Source organism: Pelecanus crispus, chromosome 4 (genome assembly GCF_030463565.1).
Source record: "Pelecanus crispus isolate bPelCri1 chromosome 4, bPelCri1.pri, whole genome shotgun sequence".
In the NCBI taxonomy this organism is placed as follows: domain Eukaryota; kingdom Metazoa; phylum Chordata; class Aves; order Pelecaniformes; family Pelecanidae; genus Pelecanus; species Pelecanus crispus.
In genome coordinates, this window is record NC_134646.1 from 44,261,745 (window position 1) to 44,281,634 (window position 19,890).

General features: G+C 39.7%; 1 protein-coding gene across 1 annotated transcript; it reads right to left on the bottom strand.

Annotated features, from left to right (window-relative positions):
• Window positions 1–10,340: 10,340 nt before the first annotated feature.
• Window positions 10,341–15,128, bottom strand: MFAP3L (microfibril associated protein 3 like). Its single transcript, XM_009490932.2, has 2 exons — window positions 14,808–15,128; window positions 10,341–11,213 (listed from the first exon to the last, which is right to left on the bottom strand). Exons 1-2 carry the CDS (start codon window positions 15,088–15,090, stop codon window positions 10,348–10,350), a joined length of 1,149 nt encoding a protein of 382 aa, XP_009489207.1. The 5' UTR covers window positions 15,091–15,128; the 3' UTR covers window positions 10,341–10,347.
• Window positions 15,129–19,890: the final 4,762 nt, after the last annotated feature.

Consider the following 19,890-nt stretch of genomic DNA (forward strand, 5'->3'; position numbering starts at 1 on the left):
CCAGCTGACCAAAGGGATATTCCTGACCATATGACATCATGCTCAGCATATAAAGCTGGGGGAAGGTTGGGGGGGGCTGCTGCTCGAGGACTGGCTGGGCATCAGTTGGTTCGAGGTGAGCAATTGTTTTCATTTGTCTGTCTTCGGTTTTATTTCTCTCTCTTTGTTATTTTCCTTTTCATTACAATTTATTCTTATTCTTCTTATTATTTTATTTCAGTTATTAAACTGTTCTTATCTCAACCCATGAGTTTTCTCACTTTTACCCTTCCAATTCTCTTCCCCCCATCCCACTAGGGAAGCGGGGGGGGAGTGAGTGAGCGGCTGTGTGGTGCTTAGTTGTTGGCTGGGGTTAAACCGTGACAGACTGTCATCTTAATTCCATGTCTATTAGACTGGCCCAGTCTGCCTCCAGCTCGCTCCTGCCTGCCTGTTCTCATCTGCTCCCGGCTTATCCGGATTCACAGCATCACAGCCCTTTTCCACTTGAATGCTGGCCTCTGGGAGAGTCTTTAACTGGTGTGGTACAAAGGCAAGCTCACATCTGCCAGTACAGCTGAGCTGCCCATTCCTCTGTGCATTTGCATGGTCTTCAGCAGTTGCCTCACTGAAGAGCCCATGTTTAGTCTCCCTTGAAGAACTATGAGGTAGCGCTAGAGCAAATAAAGAGGAGGGGTACTTCGGACACAATATCAAGCCAAAAGGAAGGAATTGGGTTCTCGTGAAAGGGTCTGACTCCACCAGCCTTTGGTGATGCTCCTAGTGCCATTCTCTAGTCAGGAAACAGGCTTGCGTTTCAGATGCAGTGCCATCACCTGAACAGTTTGGGGACTGCATCTTGCAACACCATCCATAGTCTCCTGGACATTGCCAAGTTACATGATATGGAAAAACATTTGCATCCTTATAGTACCATGGGTTACCCTGAGAAGTGTCTTTAGCTACTGTATGACAACTGACAGCTACCTACTGGGAGTGATGAGCTTCCATACTGCAGTGAACTCAATCTTCGGTGATATTTTAGCATCAATTTTACAAGCAAGATCCCAAATAATTACCTAGGTGTTGGGTTTTCTTTCTGAAAAACATGTGAAACATTAAGTACTTCAGAGGCTTTCAGTCCCTGCTTCCCTGCTGAGAAGGGATGGGTTTTCTTTGGAGCTTTTTTCTGAAATTGGTGTAGAGTAGGAACATAGTTCTCAGTGGTGCTGTATCACATAACATTTGGCTAATGCTCTGAGGCTATTTCTGGTAACTGCAACAGGAGTTACAGTGTCAGGGTAGGTCTATTATATGTTCTAATAAAATTACTAGTAGTCTGATGCAGACTACATGAACAACAGAGATTTGGAGCCTTTCACCTCATTTGTGGCATATATACTAAAGAATGAGCTCTGTACAGAGATTACACGGGGATTACAAAATGTAGAAACTGTAGTTGCAAAAAGCAGTTTTATTCAGCAGCAGATTACTGTCATTTTACTGCACACTTATGAAAAACTGGAGTTTCTAGTTAAAATACAGAAAACCAGACTCTATTAACATGTAGATATCGGCCTATATAGAAATACAGCATTTCAGTTAAAAAGATGTGAAAAAGCATTTATCAATGCATTTGAAATGAATATCATTTACATAGTGTCACCAAGCTGTCTGCAGTCTCTTCAAAAATATCTAATTTGGAGAGGCCCCTGCACTTGGCAAGCTATCCAATGAAGACGATAAACCAATCCAGATAATGGACAGCTGATGTACAAGTGTAGGGAGTGTGCAAATGTGCTAGTCCATCCATGATGGGAGGCTAAGCAAAAAGAAACACATTATTTAAGGCAGAGATGTATCATATGTGACTTTTTTGAATTGAACAAACAAAAGGACATAACATTCACAGACCCATATATGACTGAGGACACTTCTTTCACTTGCATCTTGGGAATTACAGCTTTACTTGTTCTGTTGATGCTGTTCTGCAAAAGAAATCTGCTTCAGCCTATTGATTAGTTCATCCTGCACCAATCTGCGAGTAGTTAATTGTACATCTGCATAACTAAAATTGAATTATACAGATAAGTGTGAGTGATCCTGCCCCAAAATGGGCAACTGAAAAAAAATTACGATCCTCTGATTTATTTTAAAACGTGAGCAAACAAAACAAAATCCAAACAGTAAAACCAAACACAACAAAGGTATTTAAAGGGAATGCTACCATGGGGAAAGGAAGCAAGAAGATAAATCTTCAGTGGAATATTGATTTTTATACACAAAGGAGAGATCACACAGGGTAAAGGATATTTAACCAAGAAGATGACAGCAGAAAAGAAATGCATTTCCACCAATCCCTTAAGGAAGCCTCAGTCACCTAAGCAGAACCGTAAAAAGGACTAGAAGTATCTTCCATGATAAAAGGTATCCTGAGAGAAGGGCTGGCCAATATTTTTCATATTTTTGTGATGATTTACTTGGGGGTTGAAGGTGAAAATCCATTGGTTTTAGGAATCTCCTTTTTCTCCACTTGAGTATGTTTAAAAACAAATGAACACATGATTAAATGAGTTAGAATTTAATATACTTTGAAGATAAATCTCCTCTGGATGTTTTGAGTGAGGAGAAAAAATTTCCATTTAAATCCTCTTAAATTTCTTTCTATTTTTTACTGTCTTTTCCTGAGGCTGTTTTCTCTGCACGTATTAGACAGAAGGATAATGAAGCATTTTAAAGAGGCAGGATCCATGCTTGTCTCCTTAGAAGGGAGCTTCTTTTTCTGGCAGATACTTGTTTTTAATCCTGCTTTCTGAATAAGGTAGTATTCACCAGCAGGAAGGAGTTAAAGGATACTGAAACAACTCAAGAGCTATCTGTCTGTCAGGGCTAATCTTGAGGTAGAAGCAATAAGAGGCTTCAGAAAGAGGAAAGTGGTGGCAGCATTTATTTTGCATCTCTGTAATTATCAGTTCAGAATGCCTGGGCCTCACCCATTAATATAAGTGGTTTATTGGGTGGTATAATCAAAACCTGTGCAAGAGAAGACAGAGATATTTCAGAAAGACCAGCTTGGGCGTCTCAAATGGGAGCTCCCAAACTCCGTGGCTCCACGACAGGACAGGGTGGCAGTCTGTGGTTGGCCTCTGATGCATAGCTAATTAGCCCTGAAAATAACTTCAAAAATAGTAGACGAAGGAGACAAGGCTCTTTCTGGTAACTCTTGTAGTATTTCCATGCCTACAATGCTTGCCCACATAGGAAAGGTCTAGTTAAGTTAAGAGAACCTGTTCTCAAAATGGAAAGTGGTTATAGAACGGTAAATTGATTTGATACTTATGCTACATTTCTACTCAATCATAAGCAAGGTTTCACATGTATTCTTCATGCTATACAAGGCTGACTGTTAATTTTTCTCATTCTTGCCTCATCTGCCTGTGGTATGAAATAGCTTCTCGTTACATAACTTGGGTGTCCTTGTCTGTCACATTTGTTTGCTGCCCTACATTCTGATTTTGAAAAAGGAATTGGTAACTTAGCTTCAGTTTATGTTACTGTCTTTGACCAATTTACAGACTTATCCATGATAGCATGGATTCAAGAGTCAGCCCTTACTGTAAGAGTAGAATGACTCAGTTTGGGCCTGAGAGTCAGAGCGCTAAATACAGTACCTAGCATTAGAGCCTGGTACAGCTGGGAAAAAAACCCAAACATTTTGGGACTTTTGAAAGGTCAGTTTGGAACAGAGGTGCCTGGAGTGCAGAAACACTTGCCCCGACCACTAACTTCACTCTGTTCTCATTTGAGAAGTAGCACTGCAGAGCTGGTGGGGAAGAGAAAAGTGCAGGAAGGTAAGATGGGGAGAGGAAGAGATGGAAGAAATGGACACTGAAAAGGAACTATTCTCAAGTCTCTTAGCTGGTTATTCCAGGCACTGGTGCAGGATGTGGGCTAGAAAACATCCTGTCCTGTGGGAAAGTGGTGTTACAGCACTGCAAATATCTGGGGTACCAGCCCAGATATGCACTGGCTTTCCCTGGCTCCAGTCTTAGCAGGACAGCCGAGACCCCCCACTGTCCCCATCTTTGTGGAGATACTACCCACCAGCAGCTTTTAGTTTTGGAATGCCTCTGTAGTGCTGATGTAAGGCAGTCTCCTCCACGTGATAAAATATCTTTTCTTCGTAAGAAGCACTGGGGCTGGGGAGAGCCTGTTTTCACAGTGTTGAGGAGCATAGCTCAGTGGAACCAGCTGCTTGGTGGTACCCTGCCTTCCTGAAAAATGCTCCCAGCAAAGCTGTTGGAGGAGTTCAGCATGCTGGATGGGAGCATCCTGAAGTCATGCTGTTCTATATGAAAAAAAAGTCACAGCCTATCAAACTGCTCCAGTTGCAAGACAGGGTCCCATGCTGAGACAACAAAATAGCATACGGCTCTAGACATACGTATTCCATTTTTATGATTAGTTTGTGACCCCTTCACTATATGTCACAGATATTTTTTAGATAAATTGTGGATGTCTCTCAGCCCCATTAACTCAACTGAAACTGTTGAATAAAAATGCTTCTGAAAATATTTTTCAAAATTGGAGCACTCTTTCAAACAGCGGAGTTAAAACATGAAATAAATAGCTGTTGTGTTCCTGCTATTGGCTATGTTTTTCAACCTAGAACAGGCAGCTGGCAGGAGCAAATCTTTCATGTGTGAAAGGGCAAGTCCCCCCCACTCCATCTCTGTCAGTGACTGCCACTGGCTGCTAGTTGTGTAGCACCAGCAGAGCCAGGACAAGGTATTACAGTGTCTGCTTCAACTAAGTCCTGCTGAAGACTGTTAGGGAGTGATATAGTCCAGCTGCTGTGGGACAGGAAAGCCATGTCACCTCATCCTTTTAGGGTGGATGAAGGAATGGGTGTGGGTATGGGAACCCACATGTCCTGGTTTTGGCTGGGATAGAGTTAATTTTCTTCCTAGTAGCAGGCATAGTGCTGTGTTTTGGATATAGTAGGAGAAGAATGCTGATAACACACTGATGTTTTTAGTTGTTGCTAAGTACTGCTTATGCTAGTCAAGGACTTTTCAGCTTCCCATGCTCTGCCAGGTGCACAAGAAACTGTGTGGGAGGGGGCACAGCCAGAATAGTTGATCCAACCTGACCAAAGGGCTATTCCATACCATATGACGTCATGCTCAGTATATAAACTGGGGGGGGGGGTTAGCTGGGGGGCAGCAATCGCTGCTCGGGAGCTGTCTGGGTATTGGTCGGTGGGTGGTGAGCAATTGCATTGTGCACCACTTGCTTTGTATGTTGTTGTTGTTGTTGTTGTTGTTGTTATTATTATTATTATACTGTTATTATTATCATTACTATTTTACTTTATTTCAATTATTAAACTGTTCTTATCTCAACCCAGGAGTGTTTCTCACTCTTACTCCTCCAATTCTCTCCCCCATCCCATCAGGGTAGGGGGAGTGAGCGAGCGGCTGCGTGGTGCTTAGTTGCTGGCTGGGGCTAAACCACGACACCACACTTCTATTTTTGTCTTGCTACTAGGGTGCCTCTGGTAGAAGAGACACTTTGTTGGCCCCAACTCTGAAACAGCAGCAAGACTTTTTGCAAGGCCCCATGACAGGGCTCAGAGGGGAAACAGCTGACAAAAAAGTCCTTTGGATTATATGCAGAAGTGCTGACGTGCTTCCAAAGAGAAGATGCTATATACATGAGCAATCTAGGCTATTGATAACACCACCTATTAACAACTGGGTCTATATTCTGAATAATGACAACAGCTCCCTTTCAGAGCTTTATTAAAACCTCCTTTCTAGGTTAATAACTGTTTCTTCTGATCAAAGTTTCTGGAATATTAGCAGATGTACAATGAAAGACATAGTTTACTTCCACTTGAACTGGAGCCATGGCATACTCTTACTAGGAAACGCATCATCTTGTTGAGTGTGTACAAACCCGGCATACTCTGTGCAAATTCTTTATTGAAACAATGATCAATTTACAAGCTAGATCACATTTCATTTTGCCACTTCAGCATGAACTGGTCTCTGTGGTTTACGGCTGTGAACTATAAAATCATAACAGTTGTTTAAATCAAAATACAGTAACTGCTTCTCAAAAGAACACATTCATATTTGTCTTGCATTTCTTGTAAAATCAAAAAGGATTTCATAATAAATGAAATATAACTTAAGATACTTTAGTGCAAGCATTTCCTTTGCATCTAAGAAGCTTTAAGTTGTCCCACCAAGTATGGCATACTTAGGAGGCCAACTCCTAAAATAGCATGCTGCCAAGATATTCCATGAGAACTTTTTAAATTTGACACTGTTAACACTTTCCAGAATTAGTTGATCTGAACCAAATTGAATGTCAGAAAGCCCTGGTTATATGTTACAGTACTTTTGTCAAAAGGTAACTGCAAATCGAGGAACTGACTTAGTATGTACATTAGAATAAAAGAGGCACCGACTTAAAAAAAATCAACATCTGCCTGTATATGCCATTCTGCAAGTCTTACGATTATACAGTAATTTTTAAGCACAGGAGCAAACTGCTATGCCTCACCTAATACCAATAAACCTGCATAAAAATGCTGATCTATGGGTTCTTTTCAATTTTTCAAATGACAATCTCAAAAAATGACTAAGGGTAGGTTTCATCACAAGCATACTCAAATCAGAGAACAAAAAAGGATCAACAGTAAACAAATGCTGCTTAAAAAGAAAATGTTGAGTAAGTAGATAGTGAGTACTGTGTTCAAGTGGTCTGATTAATACGGTCTTACATTTAGTGCAAAAAGAATAGTAAGTGTAAAATTCAAATCCAGCACTGATTTCTTGTGCTGCAGAAATCTAGTCATGTTTCATAAAGTTTTGGCAAAAATATTTTAAAATAGTGTAAATGTATCTTGCAAATCTCTTTTCCTTTCTAAGCCTGGCTTGGTGTTCCTTATGCTTTTAGAATGCAAATTCAGTTGGACCGGAGTTTCCAGATTCTGAATGTTTTAAGAGCCATTAGTGTTTGGTGATATAATAAATAGAACAATGTAACAAAAGGCGTGCATAGTCCAGTGATGGGAACGGATCACTCTAATGTCCCTGAAGTGCTTAAGGTGCATGAAAATACAAAACAATGCAAATGTTAATGTTTCCTTAGAGCCCTCATTAATTTTATGTTTGTTAATTGTGTTCTCACACCATAAAACAGCCATTCCCTAAGAAATACTGCAAGACAGAATTATTTACTTTATAATAGCACAGCCAGAAAGTTTGGAACAGGAAAGATGGGTTTGGATCTCGCTTCCCATCTACGTCCCACAAAGGCAGTGCCTGAAAGCATGTAAAAAGCTTTATGCTTACAGGTGTTATATAATGGATGCATAAAGATACCGAGCAGCATGCATGAAAACAGAAAAAAATACATAAGCCAGAACCATTACAATCTGTATTTTCTTCAGATACAGTGCTGTTCTGTTTTTATTCTGATAATACCACAAAGCTCAATGTCCAAAGTCTTTATAGCAGACTGGCTGGACCAGTCCTACCTGTGAACTCTCAGTTCCGCGTGAGTCCAGCTCCAGCAAAGTCAAGGTTCCCTTTGACCTTGCGACATCAGGAATTCAGCATTGCACCTACTACGTGCATCTAATCCAAGTAACTGTTGCTCATATGTGGTTTGCAATGTACGTTTGTGTGTACTTCAAATACATGCTCTTTGTGGGCAACCTCTGGAAAAAACCCACAATCTCTGTCTTCAAGGAAGTTTACGCAGAGATACTGAAGAAAACCATGGGGGTTGTTTGCTGTCAAATGTTTCTCAATAAATATATACCAAACAGGCTGGAGGACAGCCTGAGGGCAGCAGTCAGGATCAGAACTGCCTGGTACCAATCACCATGTGAATACATGAAGGGGTCTGGTCTCTACTGTAAAAAGTTAATAATTAAAAACCAAAATACTGTATTTTAATAAATAATTTTGAAACATTATTTTTTAAAAATTTTAAAGTGTAACTTAAACATTATTTTTATGCTTTCAAGGAGAACATCCTTGCTCATCTGTGCAATCTTAGTTGGGCACCAGACAGGTAACTTTAGAATGCATGAGCATTGTTTGTAAATGCTGGACAGGCAGAAAAATCAAGATGCCTCTTTTCAGGATGTTAAGGTGAATTAAAAGAATTTAGTGCAATTCTTGCTTTTGTTTCTGCCTTCTTCCTTTTTCATACTAGAAGCAAATTAAGTGACTTGAAAAATTGATGTGAACACTAAACACAAATGTACTTTGGACTCAGACAAGAAGTTAACAGTTTGCATCAGTAGTATTTTCAATCACACTGGTCAGAAGTGAGGTTCTTTATGGTATTCTCTTAATCTACCCTGTATTCTAGATTTATATTGCTTCACTGGAACGAAAGTATTTCCAGCCACATTCCTAAAGGGACTTTGCCCTTGCATGTTTCCTTTTGGGCATGTGCAAATGCATTTTGTATAGATGCCGGCCACTGTGGTGAGCACAAATGTTAGGCAACTAAATGCTGTCATTTTTACAAGTTGGTCACAAAAAGTCTGTTATTAAACAGATATTTTTTTCAATAACCATAAAAGGTAAATATGGAGCCTTCTCTGCATGACCTGCATAAGTCATGGGGTGTTCCTGTATTACACTGCTAGTGAAGCTCTGCACTTCAACATGAAGATGTTGACATAAAACCTCAGTTCATTATCAAGGGTTTTTTTAGATAGCTGCAACATTGACTTTGTTTGGTCTCAATTACCCGTGCAGTTAATATGCCTGATTGCCTCCAACAGACACCTTATGTAGATGTGGCTACTTCAATAAAATGTCCAGCCAGCCATCCATGCCTCATCTCCCCATAGATCCAAGCGACTTCTTTTTTTGCAATATACTTGATTCCAGATTTATTTTGGGTATCTATACTTACACTATAGTCCTTCTTAAAAACTATAAGGTGATAGTTTGTTCATTAGTTCCAAATTAAATGTGTCAGGTAATTAAGTAATATGCTATTAATCCTACACAAACTCCCCCTTATAAGTGCTTTCTTTCCAGACTCACTCTGGAGAAGGTCCTTTTTATTGTCTGTCTGCAATAGAAATTATCACTTCCCTTCCACTCCTGGCATTTCCTGGCATAAATGTTGATCCTTTTTAATGCAACAATCACTGTGATTATTAAAGCTTTACTGGGATAGAGTCACATGTACTCAAGCAGTGAACACCCTACATAGGTAGGAGGTTCTTAAAATACCAAAGCGACCAAAGCAATTATAACACAGTAAACAGTTTGTGTGATCATCATTGTAATTTCTCAGGACACTTGATTTTTTTTTTTTTTTTTTTTAGTTTAGATATAACACTCAAACTTACGCTTATAGATGAATTTAGGCTTGATCTTCAGAATATGAATCTGCACAAAACTGAGAATCCCAATAAAAGGGTCTTCTGCCATTTCAGCCTTGTCATCAGGTAATTACTGGCATTTGCAGGACTGTTAAGGAACCTGTGTATCTTCTGGTAAGGTAGTGCATACTTACTTCTACCAAATTACTACAAAACAGGACATCTTGCATATTTGCAGCTGTTTTCCATACAAACTTCTGGCAAAGTAAAAAATGGTCAAATATATGCAAAAGAGACCTGCAAAACTGTTGTGACTCCAACTTTCTGTAAGATGTTTACAGGCTTTCCCATCTGTAAAGTACACCTCAAAGTTGTTTCTCGATGTGAAAAAAACAATTGTTGGCATCTTCATTCCATGGAAAAGGGAAAACTATTTCCCTTGTGCCTAAGCAGTGTGGTCTCAAATGAAATGGAAACATTTTAACTTTCTTTAATAGCCCTCTAAATCACAATGCAGCTGAGCAAACAGGCTTTGTAAATGGGATCTATTAGGATTTTATTTGGCTAGTGGAGTGCTGCCTCTTGGGCAAAATTTCAAATTCACACAATAATATTTGCAAAAATGCAATAGATGGAAATTACGAGAGTGAAGGAGGAAAATTTTATGGTTTATGTTTAGTAAGTTCAAGTGTCCTACATCAAAGACTACCAATGACTTCCAGGAGGCCACTACAGGTGACTCCAACCTAGAAAATGCTGAGGTAAATGTTTCTTGGAAATACTCCTAATCGAAAAGAGCAATTAATATTAATGTAATAGCAATTACTCTGCCATACATCATGGTAAACTAAAGTCAAACTGAGAAGAAAGTGCCAAACAATCCACATACATGCTTTTGCTATGATAGTCTCCAGGTAAGGCTTAGCGGCAAGTACAATATGTATTTTTAAAAGAGCTCCACCTGATTTTCCTGCTATGCATAGATTCAGGAGTAACTATCATACATGGCTTTCATATATAACACATGTATTTTTGTCATTTGCCAATGCTGTGTCATCAGAACTGAGTTCGGCAGAAGGCTCAGGAGGGGGCTCTGCAGGAAGTGCTGGTGTTTGAGGAGTGTCTTCTTCCTTGGTGTCCAACTGCACGCTTTCTTGCGACTGACCGTCCATGCAGTCCCTTTTGGACAATGGGTGAACTGACACTTTTATTGCAATCTGTTGAGGTGGTTCGTGCAGTGACGATGCGTCAGAGTCTGCTGTGGGAGAGTCACTGCGCTTCAAAGCATTCGGGATCATATACAGCTCATCTGTTTCAGTGGTTTCCTGGCCTTCTGCTGTCTGCCGTACAAAATTCTGTCCTTGCTCCTCCAGACCGACAACCTCCATAATTTCTTCCATTATAGTCCTGCAGTTCATGATGAGAGGTGGCAAAGGTACACTCCGAGCAAGCTCTTCAATATAGCGAGCAAATTCCATGGTCTTGAACTGGGTTACTTTGGCAAGCTCGAGCGTTTTGGCTGAAGTGATAATTGGGATACGCTTCGCAATCTCAAAAGCTTTCTGGAGTTTCTCTGCCCCTTCTGTTCTGAAGAATTCATTGATTGCTTTCTCTGTTTTCTTCAGATGACTGCTCATCATACACAGCCGAGTAATGTTCAGTATCATAACAATGGTAAAAGCTACAAGGCAGACAATCATGTAATAGATTCCCATATCTCCAGAGGTAAAAACAACCCTCAGCGTCACAGTATTGTTAACACTGCCATACATATTAGATGCGACACACGTGTATTTACCTCTGTCTTCAAAAGACACGCTGGTAATGTTTAGTAGCCCATTGTCAAGAAACCACCATTTTCCTGCTGGAGAGGAGACAGAGTAACTTAGTTAGAAGTATTTTATTCACATGATCAGTATAGTCTTAAAATACCAGCTTTGTCAAACTGGCTTCAGATTCTGGAAGAAGGAAATAATGTTCACAAGAAGACAAAGTATTTACCATCACAAAGGTCTATCTGTTCCTGAGACCCCAGCTGTGTTACTATCGAATCCCTGACATTGACTGAATAATCAGATCATGCCCTAAAAGTCTCATAAAAAAATTAGTTCATATGCATGACATCTATCACAATCTTACGGTCCATTAAGTTACAAAGATATGACTACTTATTCCAGACAGCCTCCCAAACACATGCCACACTTCCTCAAAGAACAGTAACAATGGGATTCCGCATCAGAAAAAACTATTTAAGCCCTCCTTGTTTTGTTCCCTGACAATGCATTTTTTTACAATTGGGTTATTTTTGGTGTTTTGTTACATTATCTCATATAATTCTGTTAATGTAAACTTCAAAAAAAGTAAAATTTCAGACATCATATACTACCCTGCCTGCCCTTGGGAGGTGTTCAGAATTTAATTTTGAATTATGATTTAAAAAAAGGGAAGTAGAACAGGAGGGTTAAGATGGATGGGAAAGAGAAGAGGCATGACCAACTAAGAGAACATCTTGTTTGCCAGTGCAAACTTCTACACACCACAGTGGACCTTCTTTTACTTTTACATTTCTGTCAGTGTAATACAACTGGTATCTTTGGTCACTACATGTGACCAAAGTGCATGGACATATCATATCCTTTGAACCTGGCACAGCAGAACAATTTAGCTATTAAACTGAGTTTGAAACAATATGTTAAAACCCACCACTCCTATCACTGCTTCAGTGATTCAAAATTCAGCTAGTTATTGTGTTTGCCATTATATATTGATAACGAATTAGATTTTTAGTTCCCCAAGCGACCTTCATTTTTATTCAAATATCACTACCATTTAAGAGCTGAGTATGTGGATTTTTTGCCTTATTTGGTGTGATATGACTTAATAAATTGCAACTTTGCTATAAAAAACATGATTCAAGTCCAATAGGAAAGCCTGGTGTCAATTCTTTCCTTCATGTAAACCCACCCCTGGAAGTGTTCACGTGGTGGAGAGAACAGCCAGAAAGTGTAGGAGTGCCTCTGTGCCTTCTGAACACTTCATACAGGGAAATGTCATACTGAAGATTTCCTTGTAACACAATGACATAGTCTGATGCAAGCCAACAAGATCATCTAATACATACTGCTGCTCAGAGGCAGACTCAACTGTTTTCAATCTCTGTCAGACAATCCCAAGCCATCCTGAAAGGTATCTGTTGAAGGCAGTAATGGAATTTCAAAAACCTTCTACAGCAAGGAATTTTGGCTGTTTACCTATTTTTACTATCAGAAAGTTGTTTTTCCTTAAGCCTAACCTAACCAGCTGCAATTTAAGTCTATTAAGGCAGCTAAGCAAAGACACAGAATCTGTGATTAGAGGACTAAAACAGCACAAACCGCCTGTGCAGTTTACCCTGCATGTAAATCACGAGGCAAGGATTGCAGTCCTGCCACAGACTGGTGTATACCTTGCTTTTTATTTTCTTTCAAGGAAGAATCTGTGGACAATTCTGAAATTCATTAGTCAAAAAAAGCCTTTAATTCAGAGTAGTTATGGGCTTTTACCATTTTGAAAGCTTTTCTAATTAAACATGGCTTATCCAAATTGGTTTTTTACATTATCTCCAGTGGAAGCCTATGTAGAAAGTATTCCCAGAAGATCCCTGGCTCAGTTCCTGTATGGACAGTTCTTAATTACACCTTTTTATCCTCTTTCTTAGAATTTTTAACTTAGCTGAAACACTATTTTTTGCCCTAGCTTAATTCTTGAAAAAAGCTGAATCACTTTTAATTTCAAAAAAATATAGAATAAATAAAAAGCTCAGTCTAAAGCAGGCCTTTGCATAAAAATCTCACCCCGATCTGCTAAAGTTAGGCAAATTCAGAGGAAAACTCCCTCACAGAGGAAATGTCAGCATCTGTAACAGATGACATTTCTTTCTCCACCTCTAGACTAAGAAAAAATACAGAGTATTGGCTGCTCAGTATTTCTTTGCGTTGCAATGTTGGCAAAATAGGGCTTTTTTAATTGTAAAATGACAAGACGCCTTGCTGATATATCCTGGCTCCAGCTGTTATAAGTGACATAATGGCATTGAACTGTGACTCAATGACTGGGTCTGTGCCAATGGATCGTGGCAGACAGTCTAAGTCTAATGAGAAAACAATGATTAGAAAAGGTACCACTGCTGGGTTTTGATAACAGTTCAGTGCCATAGTCAACAGAAATATATACATAGTAAAGAAAGGTCTTGTTCTAGGAAACATTTCTTACAGGAAGAGAGTTTCTTAAAGGAGGAAGTGCACTGTTGAAAGTCTAAGTTAAAGTGATGTTGTCTTAATACCACATCTGCAATTTTTACTGACTTGGTCAAAGTTTTTGCTCACCTACCTGAATGTTTGTGTTAGGAGCTACCCCTCTCAGTTGACTATACAAAGACCTAAAGCTAGATGCCTAACTAAAGGGGAAGATTTCTGTTAGTGAGCCTTAGGAAAATACGCTAGTGCACTAATCACAGTATGTTGCCATGACCGCACAAATTATATCTGAAAGTCCACTTACTAGCTCAAGTAGTTCCTTTCTCTAGCTTTACTCAGAAAATGATAAGATACTGTAATGTAAAACATAACTAGTTATGCAGTAAGTTTTTACAGATACACTATGCTGTTGCACATCCAGCTGGGTCAATCATTACTCCCATCGTAGCAGAGTTCTCCCTCAGGTCAGCTATTCGTTAGGCAAGCTATCTTGCATTTAGTATGAGTAACTAATAGTTTTTTTCATCATGCTGTGAACAAAGCGGTCAGTATGGAAGGATTACATGAGCAAAACACCTTCCATCCGCTCCAAACTGCTCCCTAGAAGTATAACTAGGATTATCACCCAAACCTTCCATTTAAGGAAAACAACCTAATATGTAATTAAGGTCTCTGGCAAATGCAACTGAAGAGTCTTAACTAAAGCTCAAACTTGGCTTGTCCTTCTGACTGCTGCCCTATGTAGGTTTTTCTGTTGGTCATTCAGGGCATCTCCTGTTTCTCACACTCCCATGGCACTATGCATAAAGACGGAAAGCATATGAGGGAGTTAGCTGTGTTGAATTCATGCCAACAAATTATTCCCATATGTCAAGAGAATCTTCCCTCGTGTTGAAAAATAGCTTTTTTGTCTTTTTTGGTGCCAGAGAAGAACAAAATGGGACAGAATGGGCAACAGGATCAAACCCCAAGTCTTCCAATGAAGAGAGGCCTGTCTACACCTTCAGCTTCTTGCTCTGTGTTGCTATGAATAACACATTATAAAAATGTTACTGTTCTCTTCCAAGGTGCACACAACAAATTTATGGCTGCCCCTGGGCTTTCATATATTTTCACTCAGGAAAACACCACAGTCAGGCCATTAAATTTAGGTTATTGGTCAACCTGCTGAAATCAGAAGTGTCTCTGGACAGGCTGTATCAGTGAGAATACTAAGATCTTACCTTTATTCTCTTCCTCTTGGAGCAGGCGGCCATTGGAATTGTACCATCTGTAATGTGGACTAGGACTACCTTGGACATTGCAGTCAATCAAGGCACTACTCCCCTCCTTGACTATGATATGGTCGATGCGGGAGATCACCATAGGCACAGATCCCATGTTCATGTCAGTGCGGTTGAAAGTGCTATTAGTCACATCCTCAGCAGTCGTCAAAGCTGCTAATAAGATAACAAGGTGTGTGGTAGGCAGAAAGTACAAAAAGTGGTGGCTGTTCAGTATGTTCATTTTCCTTCAGTGGTACACGCAACTGGCTGGGAACTGGGATCGGTTCTGTTAAACGCAGGCCCTTGACGTGACGAGGTCACAGGAGAGTTCTACTTTGATCCGTGCAATTTTATGTTTAAAATATCCTATAAAATAAAAAAATAAGTACAGTGAGGTGGCATGTATAAACAAGCCATTAGATGTACTCTTTTAAAATAGTGACACATCCATTAATGCATTTCACAATCATCAGCTCAGTGTCTTGTCTAAATGCTAATGTTATCACAGTCTTTATTCTTACTGGAAAAAGATGCATACATTTTCCTGACAATAGTGTTGTTCAGAGTGGCAGGCGTGGGAGAAGGCTTTTATCACCTAGACACTTAGCAATAATTTAGCTACAGCAGCAGCAGCTACAGTTTTATGCCAAAAGTTCTACAGATTTTTCTTTCTTTTTCTTTTTTTTAACATTTGCAAAATCAACAGGAAAAACAAAGGTACAGCACATTAAAGCTGTCACTACCAGTTCAGTGCTGACTCTGTCACGTGCATGGCCTTAGGTGAATTGTGGAACATGGTGTAAGAAAGAACTGCTCCAGGAAAGGTTTTTGGAGCTGATGTTGGAATCCTTAATACACACAGTTTGGTCCAAATACAATAGCACATACAGCAAAACATCTCAGACCATTCACTTCTCTTAAGCTACTGCATTTTTTTAAGTTTTCTGAAATAAACATAGCGTGGAAGAATATTCTTAAAAGAGGATATTTAGTAGTTGATAAAGTCATTTCAATGTAATTTTTAGATCAGATTTAGAAAGAAAAATACTTGCTACTGGCATAATTATGGATAAGGCTTCTTTGAGATACAAATGAAGTTGGGACTTTTCCATTCCTTATGTGGCACTAAGCATTTTGCCTGGGTACTTTTTGCACACTCTCACTACAATATTTTCCCTCAACTAATCATCTACAATGAGCCCTTTCTTAAACAGAGATTTCAGTTTGTAGACAGAGGAGGGAGGGGGGTTTACAAATGTGCTCTCTATTGGCCTCATTATGCTCCCAGTGAACACAACTGGCATTCACTAGTGACTGAGGGCACAATGTCGGCCTCAAAATGAGCACCTTCGAAAATTTCACTCAGAGTCTAAGGGCCACAAATGATGCTAAAATCACATCAGAGGATCTAACTACATTGGTTTTATTCATGTTTTTGCAAGGTAAATAATTGAAACTTAGTGAAACTTCTTAGTTAGAGGAATCCACCTGGAATCCAAATATAGGTAACAGTAAGTATCTACCAAACCTTCCCCAAATTAACATTTTCTTTGCAAAACCGTTTACATTTTATTAAACATCTGGTTGACACTATGGTAATTCATCTACCTTAGCATTGAAAATGACTGCTGACAAGGTTACGTCAGTTCCATATATATATAGGAAACACTAAAATAAAAACAAACAATCCCCTTCCCTCTTCTTCATTCAAATAGGAAAGAAAACAACATTACTGTCTTTCACTGGTAATATTTGACTTCTTAGGTTGTTTTCTTCTCCATCCCCTGTTCTCCATAAGGCAATGAACTTGCTTTCATGCAAACAGATACAACTATTATTAAAGGAGCAAAATAGTTTCCTCCATTTTGAGGATGAATCATTACTAGAAATGACAAACTGTGGTTTTTTGGATAAGCTGCATGCATGGTGTGGATGCCCGTCATGACTCCAAGCCTGCCCTCGTTTTTTGCCCTCATCTCTGTCTTTCTAATTATTGAATGTGGAAATATTTGTCTCGAACAGCCAGAATAATTTTTAACTTTAAATTAATATGCAAATCTCATTTGTCATATAAAGCTATCTAAACAATGACTTCAGAAATCCATTTCCAATTATGCAAAGCGTGTAGAGCCTGTGCTTTTGAAGTTCGCTATAGGTACAGCCTGTCTGAATCTGCACTTTGGAAAAAAATCCTTCAATTCTGCCTATTCAGTAACTATATACATCTCATTTCTACTACTCCATTAACCTTGGAGACAGCCATTCTTTATGGTTACACATATTCACTCTATAAAATGTTTCTGTACAGTGTTATAGATCTGCATTGCGCCATACAGAAAAGCCAAAAGACACATCACACTTCCTGGCAAGGGAGCAGGAACAAAGACTGGCTGGATTAAGACAATGGGAAGGGCAAAAGAACAACATAAATTGATTAAGCTTTGTGTTGCTAATTACTGGCTGTGGCTTGTTATTATTGTATTTGAGCCTACCATATTTTTTTATGGCAGAAAAATCAGTAGCAAACAAAAAAGGTGTTTAGCGTGGAGAGCAATTTGCATTCCAGAAGGAAATGAAATAGCATCACCCCAATGGGTGAACAGAAAACCTGTAAGGAAGAACTCGCAGTGTATTGGCAGTTGGTGGCCCACTGAATCCCTACAGCGTGGGGATGCTGCAGATGGATGTTTGGGAAGTGTGTGATGGCAGCAAGAATGTAAGGCGTGCCAATTCTGTACATTTACCTGTGTTTAACACGGAGTGTATGATAGTGAAAAACGTACCTTTGTTTAGCAATAACAAATGTGACTGCTTCTTAACATGGTCAAAGGGCCAATTACTTGTCTGAAAACAACAGTGACTCCCTCACTCTGGCACAGAATTGAATCATAAATAGCTGCAGTAAATTTTAAGAAATAGAGCCAAATAATTTATGTCTACTGTGGAAGATTCATGCCTACTCATGTCACTCCTGGGAATGTATGTCTCTGAAATGAAGAATATTAAGAAAATGCTAAATACCTCTGCAGATGCGTTTGTTTGAAATAAATACAGTTTGATGGCTAGTATGAAGAATAACTGGGTAGTAGGTTTAAAGCAGAGTGTTTGGAAATGGTGGCTCCTGTTTTCACGTGCCATCCAGGGAAGTGGTCGTGATGGACACTTGAGTATGTTCGAGGAGTCAGGAAGAGATCTCTCTGAAGAGCAATGTTTTAAGGTTCAAGTTTAGACAAATGGTCCCAGGGCAACTACGAAGTGATAGGGAATCTTTTCTTTGGTGTGCATTCTCTGCACTGTTAGCAGGGAACAAAAAAATGGTAGAAACCACAAAGAGGGTTTTCTCAGCCTCACCTAGCACAAGAAAGTTAAAGGACAGCCACGCAGGGAACTACACATCCAGGACCCTCTGCTAACCTGTTGGGCAGGACCAAAAATGCTAGAGTCAGGTTGGGAAAGCAGGAAGAAGCAGAGAGAGAGAAAGGAAAGGGTAGAAAATGCGCTCACACCAGACTCTGGTGCAAAGGGAGATTTCCTGAGAGTTTGTGTCCTACTGCTTTGCCATAGGCACAAAAGCAGCCTGAGGATAGCAGGGAAAACAAATCTGGGAGCTGGCTGCTTTGTTAAACATAAGTGATGTAATGGGTTATGATTCAATCACACAACTAAATGGGGAGAAGGCTAAGGAGACTGAAATAGGAGTGCTAATGATGTCTGCCTACTTCTGGCAAAGAAGCAAGAGAATCCAGAATACTGGAGAAGTGGGCACAGTGCTGTCACCCTGGATCTTGGCCATGAGAGGCAGTATTAGCTGTGGCCCATGATAAACCTGATGAAGGCAGCCAAAACTTTTAATCTGACCCAGAGAAAGCTGGATTGACTAGACTAAAACAAAGATTCCTGTAATAACTCTTCAAGACTGAGAGTAGCACAGGACACTAATGAAGGAGGACCTCTGCAACATTGAGTATCGCTCTGTAGGAACAGAATGCGTCCCTGGGAGCATTTTTGCCACAAAAGGGTCACTCTAAACAAAAAGTTAAATTTCTGGTCATGGAAAGAATGTAAGTGTTCCTTTCTCCCATCCCTAAAGCACATGAGCTACCTGTAGAAGACTTACAAAAAGTAAAAGTTTATAATATATTTAATGTGGTTACATGGACTTTTTTCTTTTTTTTAATGTTAAAACTGTGGCACATGAAAAGGAAAAAGAACACCCCTGGCTATTCTGAGCTACCTTTTCCACCCCAAGTTGTAGTCAGGGACAGGCTTACCTGCCAAGATGGAATCAGAGGAATCCCCAAACTCTCCTCCAGCACCTAGAACATATAGATAGATAACTTACCCTGCCATATTGTATCTGTAGCAACATTTACCACTGAAAGATGGTTGCCAGTGGTCCTTACATTAAATAGTTTTGGTTTTTTCTTCCCTAACCCAAATTCTATGAACTGAAAATCTGAAAACAGATTTACTGCTTGTGGAATTAACTTCCAAGGAAAACTGCACCAGACTTGAGTCACATGAGGGAACTACGACAGGCTTTTCTTCTAAGTGACACGATAGCCAGCTCTAGCATGCTTGCTATGCATTTCTATCCAGAGAAGTTCCCTGGAATGTGCTGCAAAAGAAGCACAGCTGCAGTGTGGTGATATTACTCCTAATTATGTGAAACAGGGACAAAACCTGAGGTTAAAACTCCTCTGTCCAAACTCAAGCATCAGTCTAAACAGAAGACACTTACAGCTTGGATTGGCTGGGAACATTAATCACTCAGAGACACGTTCTGATTGACCATTTATTTTTTCACGTCACAGATGAGTTTTCTTCCCAGCATTACTGCCACCAAAGAAAATGACTGTGGGTGAGGGGCCACGTTTGTAAGTAGTGCATTTGTGCAGAACAACATGATGACAGAGCACAAAAGAACAGAAAAGGAGGGCAGTGATGCATACCTTTTCCTGGCTCGCTCACTTCTGTAAGACTGGCCTGTTCTTGTTCTTGGAATAATGTGTAATCCTATTAACTGTGAGGTTATTCAATT

Bases quoted from the DNA above. Each gene is read 5' to 3' on its own strand.
- MFAP3L (XM_009490932.2), bottom strand. From the start codon at position 15,090: ATGAACATACTGAACAGCCACCACTTTTTGTACTTTCTGCCTACCACA. The intron at 11,214-14,807 runs GTAAGATCTTAG...TCTCCTCTCCAG, and splicing joins CCAAGAGGAAGAGAATAAAG to CAGGAAAATGGTGGTTTCTT.